At 37.8% G+C, this 14,328-nt stretch overlaps 1 protein-coding gene and 1 pseudogene across 1 annotated transcript; both read left to right on the forward strand.

The window, feature by feature from the left end:
- Window positions 1–8,494: 8,494 nt before the first annotated feature.
- Window positions 8,495–10,125, forward strand: LOC145117315 (uncharacterized protein At4g06744 pseudogene; annotated as a pseudogene).
- Window positions 10,126–12,466: 2,341 nt separating this feature from the next.
- Window positions 12,467–13,962, forward strand: LOC145113203 (uncharacterized). The gene is made up of 3 exons (XM_079049320.1): window positions 12,467–13,123; window positions 13,243–13,386; window positions 13,639–13,962. The coding sequence occupies exons 1-3, from the start codon at window positions 12,467–12,469 to the stop codon at window positions 13,960–13,962; spliced, it is 1,125 nt and encodes a 374-aa protein (XP_078905446.1).
- Window positions 13,963–14,328: the final 366 nt, after the last annotated feature.

Genomic DNA, 14,328 nt, shown 5'->3' on the forward strand with positions numbered 1-14,328 from the left:
TCCTTGTCAGAGAGATCATCGAGCGTTGCGTAGCACCTTGCGGAATTAGGTGCGATGTTACTGGTGGAGACAGCCTGGGGGATAGAGTGTTGGTGCACCAATTGGTGATGGTTCGAACCCCAAGCGGGGAAGAACCGAGTATTTTATTTGAGGAATCCGCACCTGCTGCTAGAGTTACCGAGGTTCGGCCAGCGAAGGTCGAGCCACCGAAGGCTCGCGGGAGAGCTTTACAGTTGACAGCGGAGGAGTTCCGCGCATCGCCCGATATTGCGGCTGGTACTTTTTGTGGGTTCTGTACCTGCTTTGGTGATATTTGACTCGGGAGCGAGTCGATCATTTGTGTCAATAGCGTTTGGTCGACATATCAGTAGTCGACGAGAGGCGTTGAGTCGACCTCTACGAGTTTCCATAGCTGACGAGCGAGTGGAGTATACTACGGAGGTGATTCGGGGATGTGTACTCGAGATCTTCGGTGTTGAGTTCCCGATAGATCTGGTCCCGATAGCGATGGGGGACGCATGTGTTATGAGGGGGGCATGGATTGGTTGAGCCAATTTGGGGTTGTCATAGATTGCGAGCGACAGTTGGTGACGATACGAGACCCCAATGGGGGAGTACTCACGGTGTACGGCAAGGGTACCCGATGTGGGTCGGCGTTTTGTTCAGCCGCCAGAGTGAGACAGAGTTTACAGCAGGGCTGCAGCGGGTTTGTAGCCTATGTGATGGGCACACGAGAGGCCGTTGGGAGGCCAAGTTCAGTGGATGACGTTCTGATAGTGCGTGAGTTCCCGGATGTTTTTCCCGAGGAGTTGTCGGGTGTGCCTCCCGAGAGGCAAGTAGAGTTTCGCATCGAGTTGGTCCTGGGGGCAGCGCCTATCGCCTTGCGCCGCCAGAGACGTAGTAGTTATCCTCGCAGCTTCAGGAGCTGCTGGGGAAGGGTGTTGTGATGCTACGGGGAGCCGTAGTACTCACCAGTCAGAGAGAGAGTGTTGTGATACTACGGGAAGCCGTAGTACTCAGAGGTTGTTGTGATGCTATGGGGAGCCGTAGTACTCACCAGTCAGAGGAGGGCGTTGTGATGCTATGGGGAGCCGTAGTACTCACTAGTCAGAGAGAGGGTGTTGTGATGCTATGGGGAGCCGTAGTACTCACTAGTTAGAGAGAGGGTGTTGTGATGCTATGGGGAGTCGTAGTACTCACCAGTTAGAGAGAGGGTGTTGTGATGCTACGGGGAGCCGTAGTACTCACCAGTCAGAGAGAGGGTGTCGTGATGCTACGGGGAGCCGTAGTACTCACTAGTCAGAGCTGGGCATTGTGATGCTACGGGGAGCCGTAGTACTCACTAGTCAGTGGGAGGTTGTGGTGATGTTATGGGGAGCCGTAATACGCACTAGTTAGCGAGAGGTTGTTATGAGGAAGCCTTCTTGATCAGAGTATGACACAGGAGGGTTTTAGGCTTGAAAAGCCCTGCGCATGAGTTTTGGGAGCCTGGTGGTCGGACCAGGGGTGAGACCGGGGTCTCCTCAATGATTGGGAATCATTATATTCTGAGTAAGTGTGGACATCCAATCTGAAGGGATTGGATAAGTGAAGTACGCATGGGTTGCGGGTCACAAGCTATGAGTTGAATGAGTCATTGGAACGAGCGATTCCAACTACGGGTCGGACCAAACTCTTGAGTTGAGTTGAGTCATGGTGGTGTGTGGAATAGACCGGACCGAAGGGTCCAACGATGAGCATTAGATGATAGAGGTCGGGGTTGAGCCGATCTCCAGTTGGGACACGTATTTACCATTGGCTGAGTTTTCCTATAACAACAGCCATCATTCGAGCATTGGTATGCCACCCTTTGAGCTGTTGTATGGGAGGAGGTGTCGGACTCCCATTTGCTAGGGTGAGGTCGGGCAACGTGTGATGGGTAGTACGGAGATTGTGCTTCAGACGACCGAGCAGATTCAGCAGGTCAGGCAGAGGTTACTGACGGCCCAGAGCCGTCAGAAGAGTTATGCGGATAGACGACGGTCCGAGCTCGAATTTCAGGTTGGTGACTTCGTCCTCCTGAAGGTATCTCCGTGGAAAGGAGTGATCCGATTCAGGAAGAGAGGCAAGTTGGGGCCTCGGTATATTGGTCCTTTCAGGGTGATCGCCAGGGTGGGCAGAGTAGCGTATCGTTTGGAACTACCTGCGGAGTTGAGTCAGATTCATGATACCTTCCACGTATCTCAGTTGAGGAAGTGTATCGCCGATGAGTCGGCAGTGGTTCCCCTTGAGGACATTCAGGTGGATGCGAGCCTGAACTATGTTGAGGCCGATCGTGATTCGGGATAGGAGGATCAAGGTTTTGAGGAACAAGGAGGTGTCATTGGTTCAGGTCTAGTGGCAACATCGGAAGGGGTCCGAGCTGACTTGGGAGCCGGAGTTAGAGATGCGTGAACAGTACCCAGAGTTATTTGCTGAGAGAGACTTCGAGGGCGAAGTCTGATTCTAGTAGGGGAGAATTGTAACATTCGGATTTCCAGGTGCTGTATTTATCTAATTATTTTTGAGTTTTGGAGAGGGACTCGGCGAGTAGGCGCTTAGACTCGCCGAGTAGAGCCGCGCATTGTTGGACTGGATTAATGATTGGACTCGGCGAGTCCATACGTGGACCAGTGGTATTTATGTGTAGACCAGAGGGTCTTGTATGCTATGTGTATGTATGAGATTATGTGCATTGTATAGACCGGACCGAAGGGTCCAACAATATAGACCGGACCGAAGGGTCCAACGATACAGACCGGACCGAAGGGTCCAACGATACAGACCGGACCGAAGGGTCCAACGATACAGACTGGACCGAAGGGTCCAACGAGCTATGACCGGACCAGAGGGTCCAACGAGCTACGGGACTGGAGGGTCCCGCTGAGACACATCGGACCGGAGGGTCGTATTGTAGCCTCGAGTGGCGTATGTGTTGTATGTGGTATATTGGGGAACTCACTGAGCTTTTATGCTTACAGTTGTTGTGTGATGTGTTTCTGGTACTAGTGAGGATCGCGGGAAGGCGCCGGCATGATTCGTACACACACACAGAGGATTTATTTATACGAGATCTTGGGACATGTTTTGTGATGATACAGAGATTTATTATGATTTTGTGATTTTTATGTGGTGGAAAGTATGTTTTGAAATGAAAAATTGTTTTGAAAAATTGGGTGTTACATTAAGTCTTGAGGATATCCCATGCTTCCTTTGATGTGACCGCTGCAGTAATTCTAGGGAAGATGGTCTCATCTATTGCATTTTGAATAAAGAACAAAGCTTTATCATCTTTCTTCTGATTGTCTTTTTTACGGGCTTTATATGCACTTGCCTCTGCATAACCTGCTTCAACAAATTCCCATAAGTCTTGTAACTTGAAAAGGGTCTTCATTTTGGTGCTCCGGAATTCATAGGACTCGCCTTTGAAGACATGAATTTGTCGTTGTGACATGCTAATAGTGTTGCTGCTAATTTGTGCCATTTGAGAGTCATCGGTTGAGACTTGGATAAGTGACCAAGCTCTGATACCAAAATGTTGGATCTTACTAGAATGAAAAAGAAATGCAGGAGAACTCTTGTAATGTTATTGATAAATAGAAGAGAATAGAAGGCAACTATAAATAGTAGAGTTTTACAACTGAAAAGTAAAAGCTGGAAATGTGGAAGGACTTAAGTAAATGCAGAAAAATTGAAAGACTTCTAGTAGTTACTAAGACCAGTCAGGTGAGTTAATATTTTCTTGAGAAACTTTGAATCAATCTTCAACATGTACGCTATTAGACAATTAGACTAGTTTAGTTAGTTTCATGTTGTGTTGGACGGTTTATTTTCTTGTCTACTATATATATTTTGATATATTAAGTGGGGAGATGAGGGCAGACTATCTTTATGTTGAAGGCCAAGGGGCGGACCAACTTTATGTTGAAGGCCAAAAGGGAGGACCAGCTTTATGCTAATGGCCAATGGGTGGACTAGCTTTATGTTGAAGGCCCTTATGTGTATGCATTGTATATGTATTATGGTACATGGTATTTTGGAGAACTCACTAAGCTTCATGATTACCTAGTTGATTATAAATATTTTCAGGTACTTCTTGGGATCGTGAGAATGGAAAGGTTTCATTGTACCCAAGCATCGACATCATGTTTTTCGCATAAGTTAATTATACACTAATTTAATTGGATAAATAAAAATGAAAATCTTTCTATGAAAATGAAGACGTTACATGTGATTTGGGTGTTTTTCCGTCGTAAGTCGTAGGCAACGTACATTGCACCGTGGCGTGGTGTATCGGCACCACGCCATGGTGGACATAGTAGGTTGCTATGGAGGAACGGTGGCCATGACGCTGAATAGAGTCGACCGCAGAGTCATTTAGGCATCACGACGTGGTGAAGCCTTCACCACGGCATGGTTCCGAGTTTGAGCTTGTTATGCAAGATTAGTATTGGTTAACTTGTTACTAATGTTTGATTAAGTGTTCGGAAGCTTAATTCATGTTTTTTATGGAGCTTTATCAGTTAAAATCCATGTTTTGATTCTAGGGTTTGAAACCCTATAAATGGAAAATGATGAAATGGTGTTTTGTGATAGGATCTAGTTAGGTTGGGTGTGTAAAAGCATGGGTGGAGTATTTTATCAAGTACTTGTACAAAGGATTGTCAAGTTTGAGTTTTACCCAAATTATGAGTTTTTGGCTAAAATCTCCATTGATGCCTTAATGGATTAAGACGTATTTAAAAGGGCTTTATGTGTGTAAATGTCATAGGTTGTGGCAAAGAAGGAATTAGAGCCCTCGAAGAGAAGCTTTGGAGAAGTTGGAAGTAGGTTGTTATTCAATCCACTACAAGATGTGAGTTATACTACCTTTTTAGAGTATGATAATGTGATGTAGATTCATGTCAAAGCATATGGAGACATGTATGTAAATGTAGATTACATCATTTGTAGATTGTGATATGTTGGATTCTATATGTTATGTTTTCATAATGTTAATAGAACAAGTATGTAATGAGTAAGAATAAGGGACCCCTAGGATAGAGAATGTTAGAGTCTTGCATGGAAACATTGAAAGATAATGTAGAGCGGTTAGCTGTCTACATGTATATGTATAAATGCCTGGTCATTCATGTGGCTAGCTAGCTATCTGAACTTTATGAATTTATGTATGATTATATTGTATGTTATGTTATATTATAACTCACCATACTTGTTGTCTGGTAGATATTAGTTCCATGTGTTTACAGATTTAGGTAGCAAGCCACAAAGTGTGTGGGCTTAGAAGCATCAAGGACATTGGACTAGACTTTTGATTTATGTTTTTATCATTTTTGCTCTTATTATGGTTAGGATATGAGTTGGAAACACTCATTAATGTTTTCTAGGAATACTTTTAAATGTTTTTGGAAACTCTAGTTTTTGTGATGATGTGTAAAATCTGATATTTCCCTTTAATTGTTAAATGTTTATGAAAATTATGGGTTGTTACATACTCACCTCGGGAAGTTAGGTCAACTAACTTCATTTCTTTTTTTTCCACTCTAGCTTGCAAGTTTGTCCAAATTATCTTGATGTATAGTTTTAGAAATTTAAGTCTTGTCCTAAGTCATTCATAGTATCCTACTTTAGTACTCTTATATCTTTCTCATTATTAATTCTAACATAGACTTTCATGGTTATATAAAGCCTAAATTATGTTGTAAATAATGGTCGCAAGTTTGCTTATCAAGCTTGTAACCAAGGGCCACAAATGGAAAAGTTAGGTTTTTGGAACTAAATTTATTTGTACAGACCACATGGGCCATATACATTAAGACATGGCCTTCACACATGTCGTGTGCCTTTAATTCAAAGAATTTTGTGAAGCAAAGGTTATAGGAGCCGTTTGTATTTAGGCCAAATCCACACGTGTTGTGCAACTACCATCAGACCCGAAATAACATAAACTTTGGTTGTTGTGTCCAATTTAAGCATCCTTCTTTGCAAAGACTGATGACAATCTAATCCACTTATATTACATAATTTCTAACACATTTTAGTAGTTAGACATCCAGCATGAACACCATATTAGTGTTTCTTTATTCAATTTCAGGACCATCAAGAACTCATGTTCTAAACACATCAACTAGTTAAATTCTTTGATAATAATGTTTAATCTTTCTTTATTTCAACTTATATGACACATGCATTTGCTACTAGAGTTTAAGTTTCGTGAAACATGTTTAATCTATTAAACTTTCCACCATAAAAAGAAAGACATTGAACTAATACCTCAAATTCTCAAGCTTGATGATAAACCCCTTTGATTCCTCCTTGATCTTCCCTTAGCTGTGATTACACACACTAATATCCTCTTTAGTTACATATATTAAATTCTCCATATGTTTATTGCTAAAATGAAAAGAAAACATGTTATTTTCTTACCTAAATTCATGGTAAAAAAAGTCAACCCATAGTTGATGTTGGTTAATAGTTTGACCGCATACAACATTAGGCTGAAACCATTTTCAAACTTCCATATCTTTTTCATATAACTCCAAATGACTTAATTCTTTTTGGTAGGGATGAGCTTTAGAACCGGACCGGTTCGGAACCGGAACCGGTTTTCCTATATTATAATAACCGGGAACCGGACCGCCGGTTCTAGCGCCGGTTCCGGTTCCGGTCCCGGTTTTTCGGTTATTTTTCAAACTAGAACCGGTTGAAATATTATAGATGATATGTTATCTTCCGGAACATGTAAATGATTCAATATTTAACCAAATTATGGCTTTTTACATTCTAAATTGAAGTACAAACACTAAATTACATGATGAAAAAAGAATCAAGTAATTCCGACTTCATATGAGTGAGTTATACGCATTTTAAAAGTGTGACAGATTCCAAAAAAAATGTTGAAACAGAAAATACGCAGCATTGATATGTTGTCTTCCGGGGTCTATAACTGATTCAATATCTAACCAAAATATGTGTTTTTATAGTCTAAAATGTACTACAAATACCAAATTACATGCTGGAAAAAAATTAAGTAATTCCGACGTCATATGAATGAGTTATGCTCATTTGAAAAAATAGGACAGATTCAAAAAAACAAAAAAAAAGTGTTGAAATAGAAAAAACGCAGCATCGTTATTCTTTCTTTCGGGGCATGTGTCTGATTCAATATCTAAGCAAAACGTATGTTTGTAGAGTCAATAATGAATTACAAACTCCAAATTACATGTTGGAAAAAAAAATCAAATAATTCTGACTTCATATGAGTGAGTTATGCGCATTTTAAAAAACGGGAAAAATATAAAATCGGTTCCAGTTTTTAGAACCGGGACCGGTTTTCATAAAAATGGAGAACCGGTAACCGGACCTTGTTACCAATTCCGGGTCCGGTTCGGTTCCGGTCCGGTTCCGGTTCCGACGGTTCTAATGCTCATCCCTACTTTTTGGTATGCATTCCTTGTTGAGTTACCTACAAAGTTTATTTAGAAAGTTCCCAAACATGACTTATAAACTTTTATTAACAACATGAATTATACAATGAATCATCTTATTACCAAAGGAATCATATCTACTTTATCTTCATAAGTCATTAATTATGTAGTATATGTGTTACTAGGAATTTGAAGAAGTTATCATGCTTCTTGTATTATGTAATTCCTGTTTCTTACAGTTTATTTATATAAATTCTATTTTTTTTTAAATGAATTTAAAGAAATTACATGCAATTTGGGAAATATAATATGAATTAAAGGCAAAATGTGTCAAATACATAGTTGTATGTATCAAGCACAATTTATGTCATACATGCTAGTGTGGGTCAAGTACAATATGGATTGCACATATTTGTACGTCTCATAATACATGATTCGTACTTACATGCATGAGACAGTTTATCTTATATAGTGATATGTACTCGTATGTATCAAGCGTAACGGACACAAGCATAAACTTTGTTATATTGTAGGGGATGCTTGGTAATTCTCAAAAGTATAGATACTTAAAATCATGGTCAATCTTAATAGCTAGATGAAACATATCATCAAGCCGTAGCCCACATGTGTGCCTCTTGATTGACTCACCAATCACCATCATCTATTATTGTTAATATATATACATTTTACTTCATCAATTTGTTCAAAATTCTTAGCTCTATTAGATCTATACAACAATGATAAAGTTACACTAGGATTAATGGGAACATTTATGTAAAACTGCCAATATAGCGTTTTTAAACCGCTATAAATATCAATATCACCATATCACCCCTAAGGGGAACGTGGCAAGACCAATGTCCGTAGAGTCACCATCAACTTAGAATAGAATTAATCAACAATGAACAAATAATTCAACTCTTAAAGTCAAATGATACCTTCATTCGTGAACTTTCAAATTAAATTTTAAGTGTTGTTTGTTTGCTAGGTTATAGGCGGAACCAATACTTTATGGCTGGCGAATTGGCATTTTTAGTAAACTATACATTTCGGGAAACAAATGAGGAAATAGACAAGTTTACATCAATATGATGCCCGTGACTCTATTATTTAATCAAGATTCGTTATCCTTTTTTATTCCACTGAACTTCTTCGGATCAGAGATGGGCGGCCTTCATGCAATTCTACTCTTGATTTGCATCACTCGTCTCTTTGCTATTAATGGCGAAGCTGTTACTCCTAGAGAAACACTTGAGATAATCATAGGTGGTGGTGTTGCGTCTCCATGGCCACCGCCGGGATATCAAGATTGTCCTCCTCCACCTCCACCTCCACCTCCCCCTCCATGTCCACCAACACCACCTCCACCATCACCAAGTCCACAACCATCGCCAACATTAACACATCCACCATCACCAAAACCACCACATGGGCCATCACCAGCAGGTGGTTTCGAGAGCGTGCTACTACGACGATACTATGACGTAATCCAAGCCTTCAAAAAGAAAGTGACAATTGATCCCACAGGCATTACGAAAACATGGGAGGGAAACCATATTTGCGGTGATTACAAAGGGTTCATTTGCGACATCGTACCAGATGTTAACCTAAAGACCATCTCCGGTGTCAACTTCAATAACAGGAATTTGTATGGCCCAAATCTAACCCTCACTGAATTCCTAAGCGGTTTGAAAGATCTCGCATTTTTCCATGCAAATTCCAATAACTTCATCGGCTCCATCCCGGAAGATATCGGCACACTCCGCTACTTATACGAACTTGACCTCAGTAACAACAAATTATCCGGCAACTTCCCCTACCAAGTCCTCCAAGCCAAGAAGTTAGTATTCCTCGACCTCAGATTCAACATCTTTTTTGGCGTTGTTCCTCCACAAGTCTTCCTTCTCGGCCTCGACTTGCTCTTCATCAACAACAACAATTTCAAGCAAACACTCCCCGGAAACCTTGGGTCGACAACAGCGCTTTATTTAAGCCTGGCTAACAACAAATTCGTCGGTGGAATCCCTCGGAGTATTGGTCAAGCTTCCAACACCCTACTCGAGGTTCTTTTCTTGAACAATCAGTTAACCGGTTGTTTGCCGTATGAGATCGGACTTTTGAGGAAATCCACAGTGTTCGACGTTGGATTCAACCAGTTAACGGGTCTAATCCCACGCTCGCTTCAGTGCTTGGAGAAAATGGAGCTTCTGAACTTGGCCCACAATAAGTTCTACCGGATTGTGCCAGAATCGGTGTGCAGCCTGCCGAATCTATTGAATTTCACTGTATCGTATAACTATATCAGTCAGGTTGGGCCAAAGTGCCGGGAACTGATCAAGAAAGGAATTCTCGATGTGAAGATGAACTGCATTTCGTATCTCCCGAATCAAAGATCGAAAGCCGATTGTGATCATTTCTTCTCGAATCTTCAACCTTCTTGCACCGATAAAAAATTTCTGACATATATACCTTGCTCCAAAGGGTATTCTGGTAATCAGTTGGAGCCCTCCAACGTTCAATGGGCTACTCCGTCGCCCGCACCGGCTCCTCTAGTGCGAAGTTATGGTGCTCTTTCGCCACATTAATCAATCTTATGTGTATAATTAGATCTAAATTCGTGAAAGTAGCCGAATATTGTTATTTCTTTTTTCATAAATACAAATAATTGGCAATGCTCAAAGTCTGGGAAAATTTTGCTAATTAGTGGTTTGCAAAATCAAATTCTCAAAAAATAATTATCTTCATACGAAATTGCAAAAAAAAAAAAAAAAAGTTTGCATTTTGAATAATTATCACCAAAGTCATTATATATATATATATATATATATATATATATATATATATATATATATATATATATATATATATATATATATTAGTTTATAAACCGTGAGAACCACGATTATAAAATTAATTAAACTTTAATAATAAAAAAACTTAAATTTATAAATCAACTATTTCAAATAAATTATTTTAAATAAATTATTAATTAAGAGATATTTTTTAGTTATATAAAATTATAATCGTCGATTAAAATAAACACGTGAAATTATATCACCTTATTATATATATATATATATATATATATATATATATATATATATATATATATATATATATATATTAGTTTTATTTTATTTTTTGTTCTAATGTTGTTAATTTAATGTAATTAGAGTATGAAATTTAAAATTTACAATTTAAAATGAAAAATCAATTATTAATTTAATATAATGTAATTAGAAAGAGAAATTTAAAATTTAAAATTTGAAATAGAGAATTAATAGGTTGACATGTGGCATGATAGGTGACATACAACATTAATGATCATTTCTAATATTATGACACTTGTATAAACTTATTAATTTATTAGAATACGGATATATATATATATATATATATATATATATATATATATATATATATATATATATATATATATATATATATATATATTCAATTTGGATGCATATAATGTGATGTCACAAAAAATGTAACATCATCATGCAATGTCAACATGGTACATCATAAAAAACTGAGTCAGTATGTCATTCCAGCAAACAACCTGGTTAACCGCTTAAATTGTCAGAATTATAACAAATGGGTAAACGGAATTTAATTTGAGACAAATAAACCGGATACCATCTCACCACTGTATGTTAAATTAATAAGCATACTCCAATGATTAAGAGCTTTTCAATATAATCACGTACACATAGGTGCCTATAAATATCATTCATTGTGTCTAGAGAATCTTCAATAGTTAAAGCACACCATGTAAGAGACTAACATCCAAAACAATGCAATGTGAAATATGTGTATATATCAACCAAAGTGCCATATTGAAATCCAATACATTTAGTTGATGTAAAATACAACAAATTAGTTTAATATATAATAACAACATGATAAAAAAGTATGTGTGATTAATGGTTGAGTAAAAAGTATGTAACCACTACTCGAAACACGGTGTGCTAATGTTGAAACATCTTTGGATTGAGTTGGTTCATTCGATGTATGTTGTGATTCTTTAGAGTTTTCTATGATAACCTTTCATAAAGTTAAATTAACATTTAACTTTATTGTTATTAATCCTTATACTTATATGCACACACAAACACAAGCATACCAAACCCTAATCCTTATACTTACATGTTAATACATACATATATACACAATACACATACACATACATAAAGATACACATACACATGTATATTAATATACATACGCATGCACCTAAATTCTAAAACCTTAAACACTAAACCATAAACCCCTACATATCGTAAACCCTATACACATACATATACACTTACCCCTACACATACAAACATATATATATATATATATATATATATATATATATATATATATATATATATACACCCATATATACAAATACACATACATATAGATATACAATCATAATAATAATAAAAATAAATATAATACAATTTTAATAAACCTAATATTAATAACGAAAAGTATAATTATAATAAAAAAAAATTAATTATAACTAATATAATAAGAAAATAATACCAATAATATTAAAAATAAAAGTAATAATAATAATATTTATATTAATAATAATTATTATATTTTTTAATAATAATATAAAATAAAAAATTTAATAATGATAATAATAATATAAAATAGTAGTAGTAATAATAATATTTATAAAAAAATGGGGGAAAGACAAAAACAAAAGGGGGGGGGGAGAGAGAGAGAGAGAGAGAGAGAGAGAGAGGCAAAAAGAAAAGGAGGGAAACATTTTTAGTTTTCCGCTTTTAGTTTCCTACGATATTCCTACATGATTGTTTTTTTTAATTTTAATTAATATTCCGTAGGAATTCTGTTGGAAATTACCAACGCTTCTCCAACGGACTTCTCCTAGTTTCTAATTTCGTAGGTATTTTGTCTGAATTTTGTTGGAATTCTATTTTGTCGCATTTTTGTTTGAAATTTGATGGAAATTACCTACAAAATATATTTGTACGTAATTTTTGGTAGCTAAAAGGGCCCGGATGACGGATGTTTTTAGAGGCATCTCTATTGGTGATGTAGAGATTTCGCATCTCCTTTATGCGGATGATGTTATTGTGCTTTCCTCTTGGAGTCTTGATAATGCTTCCCAGCTTATTCGTATTTTTCGATGTTTCTTTCTGGCTTCGAATCTCAAAATCAATTTGCTTAAAAGTAAATTGATTGGGGTAGGGGTTCCCTATTCGATGGTTACGGATGTGGCTAGATCGGTGGGGTGTTGGGCGGATATCCTTCCTTTTATCCATCTTGGAGTGCCGATGGGTGATAATATGGGTCGGGTGAAGGCTTGGTTAACCATTATTGATAGATTTCGTGGTAAACTTGCGGTGTGGAAAGCCAAATCTCTTTCTTTTGGGGGTCGGTTTACTTTGATCAAGTCTGTTCTTGGCTCGGTGGGAAGTTACCTTATGTCCCTGTTTCTTACTTTTGTTACCGTTCTTCACATGTTGGAAGTTATGAGAGCTAATTTCTTTTGGAGGGCTGATTTGGAGGAGAGGAAGATGTATTGGGTGAAGTGGAACAAAATTCTAGCTTCTAAACAGGATGGTGGTCTTGGTGTAGGAAGTCTCTTTGCTTTTAATAGATCTATAATGTTTAAATGGCGTTGGAGATTCTTTCATGATTATCAGCTTCCTTGGGTGAGAGTGGTTAAAAACATTTATGGGTTTGATGGTGGTCTTGCTACTTTGTCTCTTCATCGGTCTTAGTCAGGACCATGGAATAGTCTCATTCGTATGATTGTTAATCTCCAGGATAGGGGATAGATCTCCTCAACCTTTGTCCGACTAGAGTTAGAGACGGTGCTCTTAGTAGTTTTTGGCATGATAAGCGGATCTCTGATAGCTCTCTTCCAGTGACTTTCCATAGAGTCTTCGTGTTGGATGTGCATAAAGGGGAATCTGTGAAAGAGAGATTTCTTATAGGATGGGATCCGGGTAATCTTCGTCGGTTACCTAGGGGTGGTATTGAGTAGAGTCAATGGGATGCGTTTATAGAAGTGGTTCAAAATGTTCGTCTCCTTGATAGACCTGACATATTAGGTTGGCTCGCTGATGTGTCGGATATGTTTTATGTCTCCTCAGCCAGTACCTTTATTGATTCTGCTACTCTTGCTGATATTGATATTCGGTGTGATACTTGTTGGAACAATTAGGTCCCAATAAAACTCAATATCCTGATGTGGAGGATCAAACTTGGAGGTATTCCAACTAGGGAAAGATTGTCTCATCGTGGTGTGGAGGGGCAATCAATCATGTGTTCGTTATGTAGTGCTGCAGTGGAGACCATTGATCACCTTTTTGTTGGATGTAGAGAATTATTGGAGATTTGGAGTTGTATTGCTATTTGGTGGGATGTTCGTCTTCCAGATAGGTTTGCTATTGATGATATCATGATGTGGGTTGATTCTACAAGTTTGAGGGCCGGCCAAAGAAAAGCTTTTGACGTGGTGATTATCTCGGCTTTTTGGTGTCTTTGAAATTTTAGAAATAATTTTGTTTTTGGCCCGACTATTCCTAGGAAATCCGATCGCTTTGATGCTATTGTAGAGAAGATATTTTTCTGGATTTCTAATAGATCTAGCAAATCTAGGATCGGATAGACCTATTGGCTTCATAATCCGGTTCTAGCTTCTATTTTGATGTAATTGTTGTTTTCTTTTTCTAGCTTTTTGCTAGTTTTTTAATAAAATCTTCCGCCGTTTTAAAAAAAGAAAACCAAATTTTCTAGTAGTGGTTTAGTGTCAAAGTTTTAGCATGTTAATTTTCGTTTAACTTTGTTTTTTTTCTAATAGGCATAACAATTTGCTGATGATTATCTATATTTGAATATCTTCAAAATATAC

This window comes from Lactuca virosa, chromosome 5 (assembly GCF_052849685.1).
Source record: "Lactuca virosa cultivar CGN04683 chromosome 5, Lactuca_virosa_CGN04683_v6, whole genome shotgun sequence".
Lineage (NCBI taxonomy): Eukaryota > Viridiplantae > Streptophyta > Magnoliopsida > Asterales > Asteraceae > Lactuca > Lactuca virosa.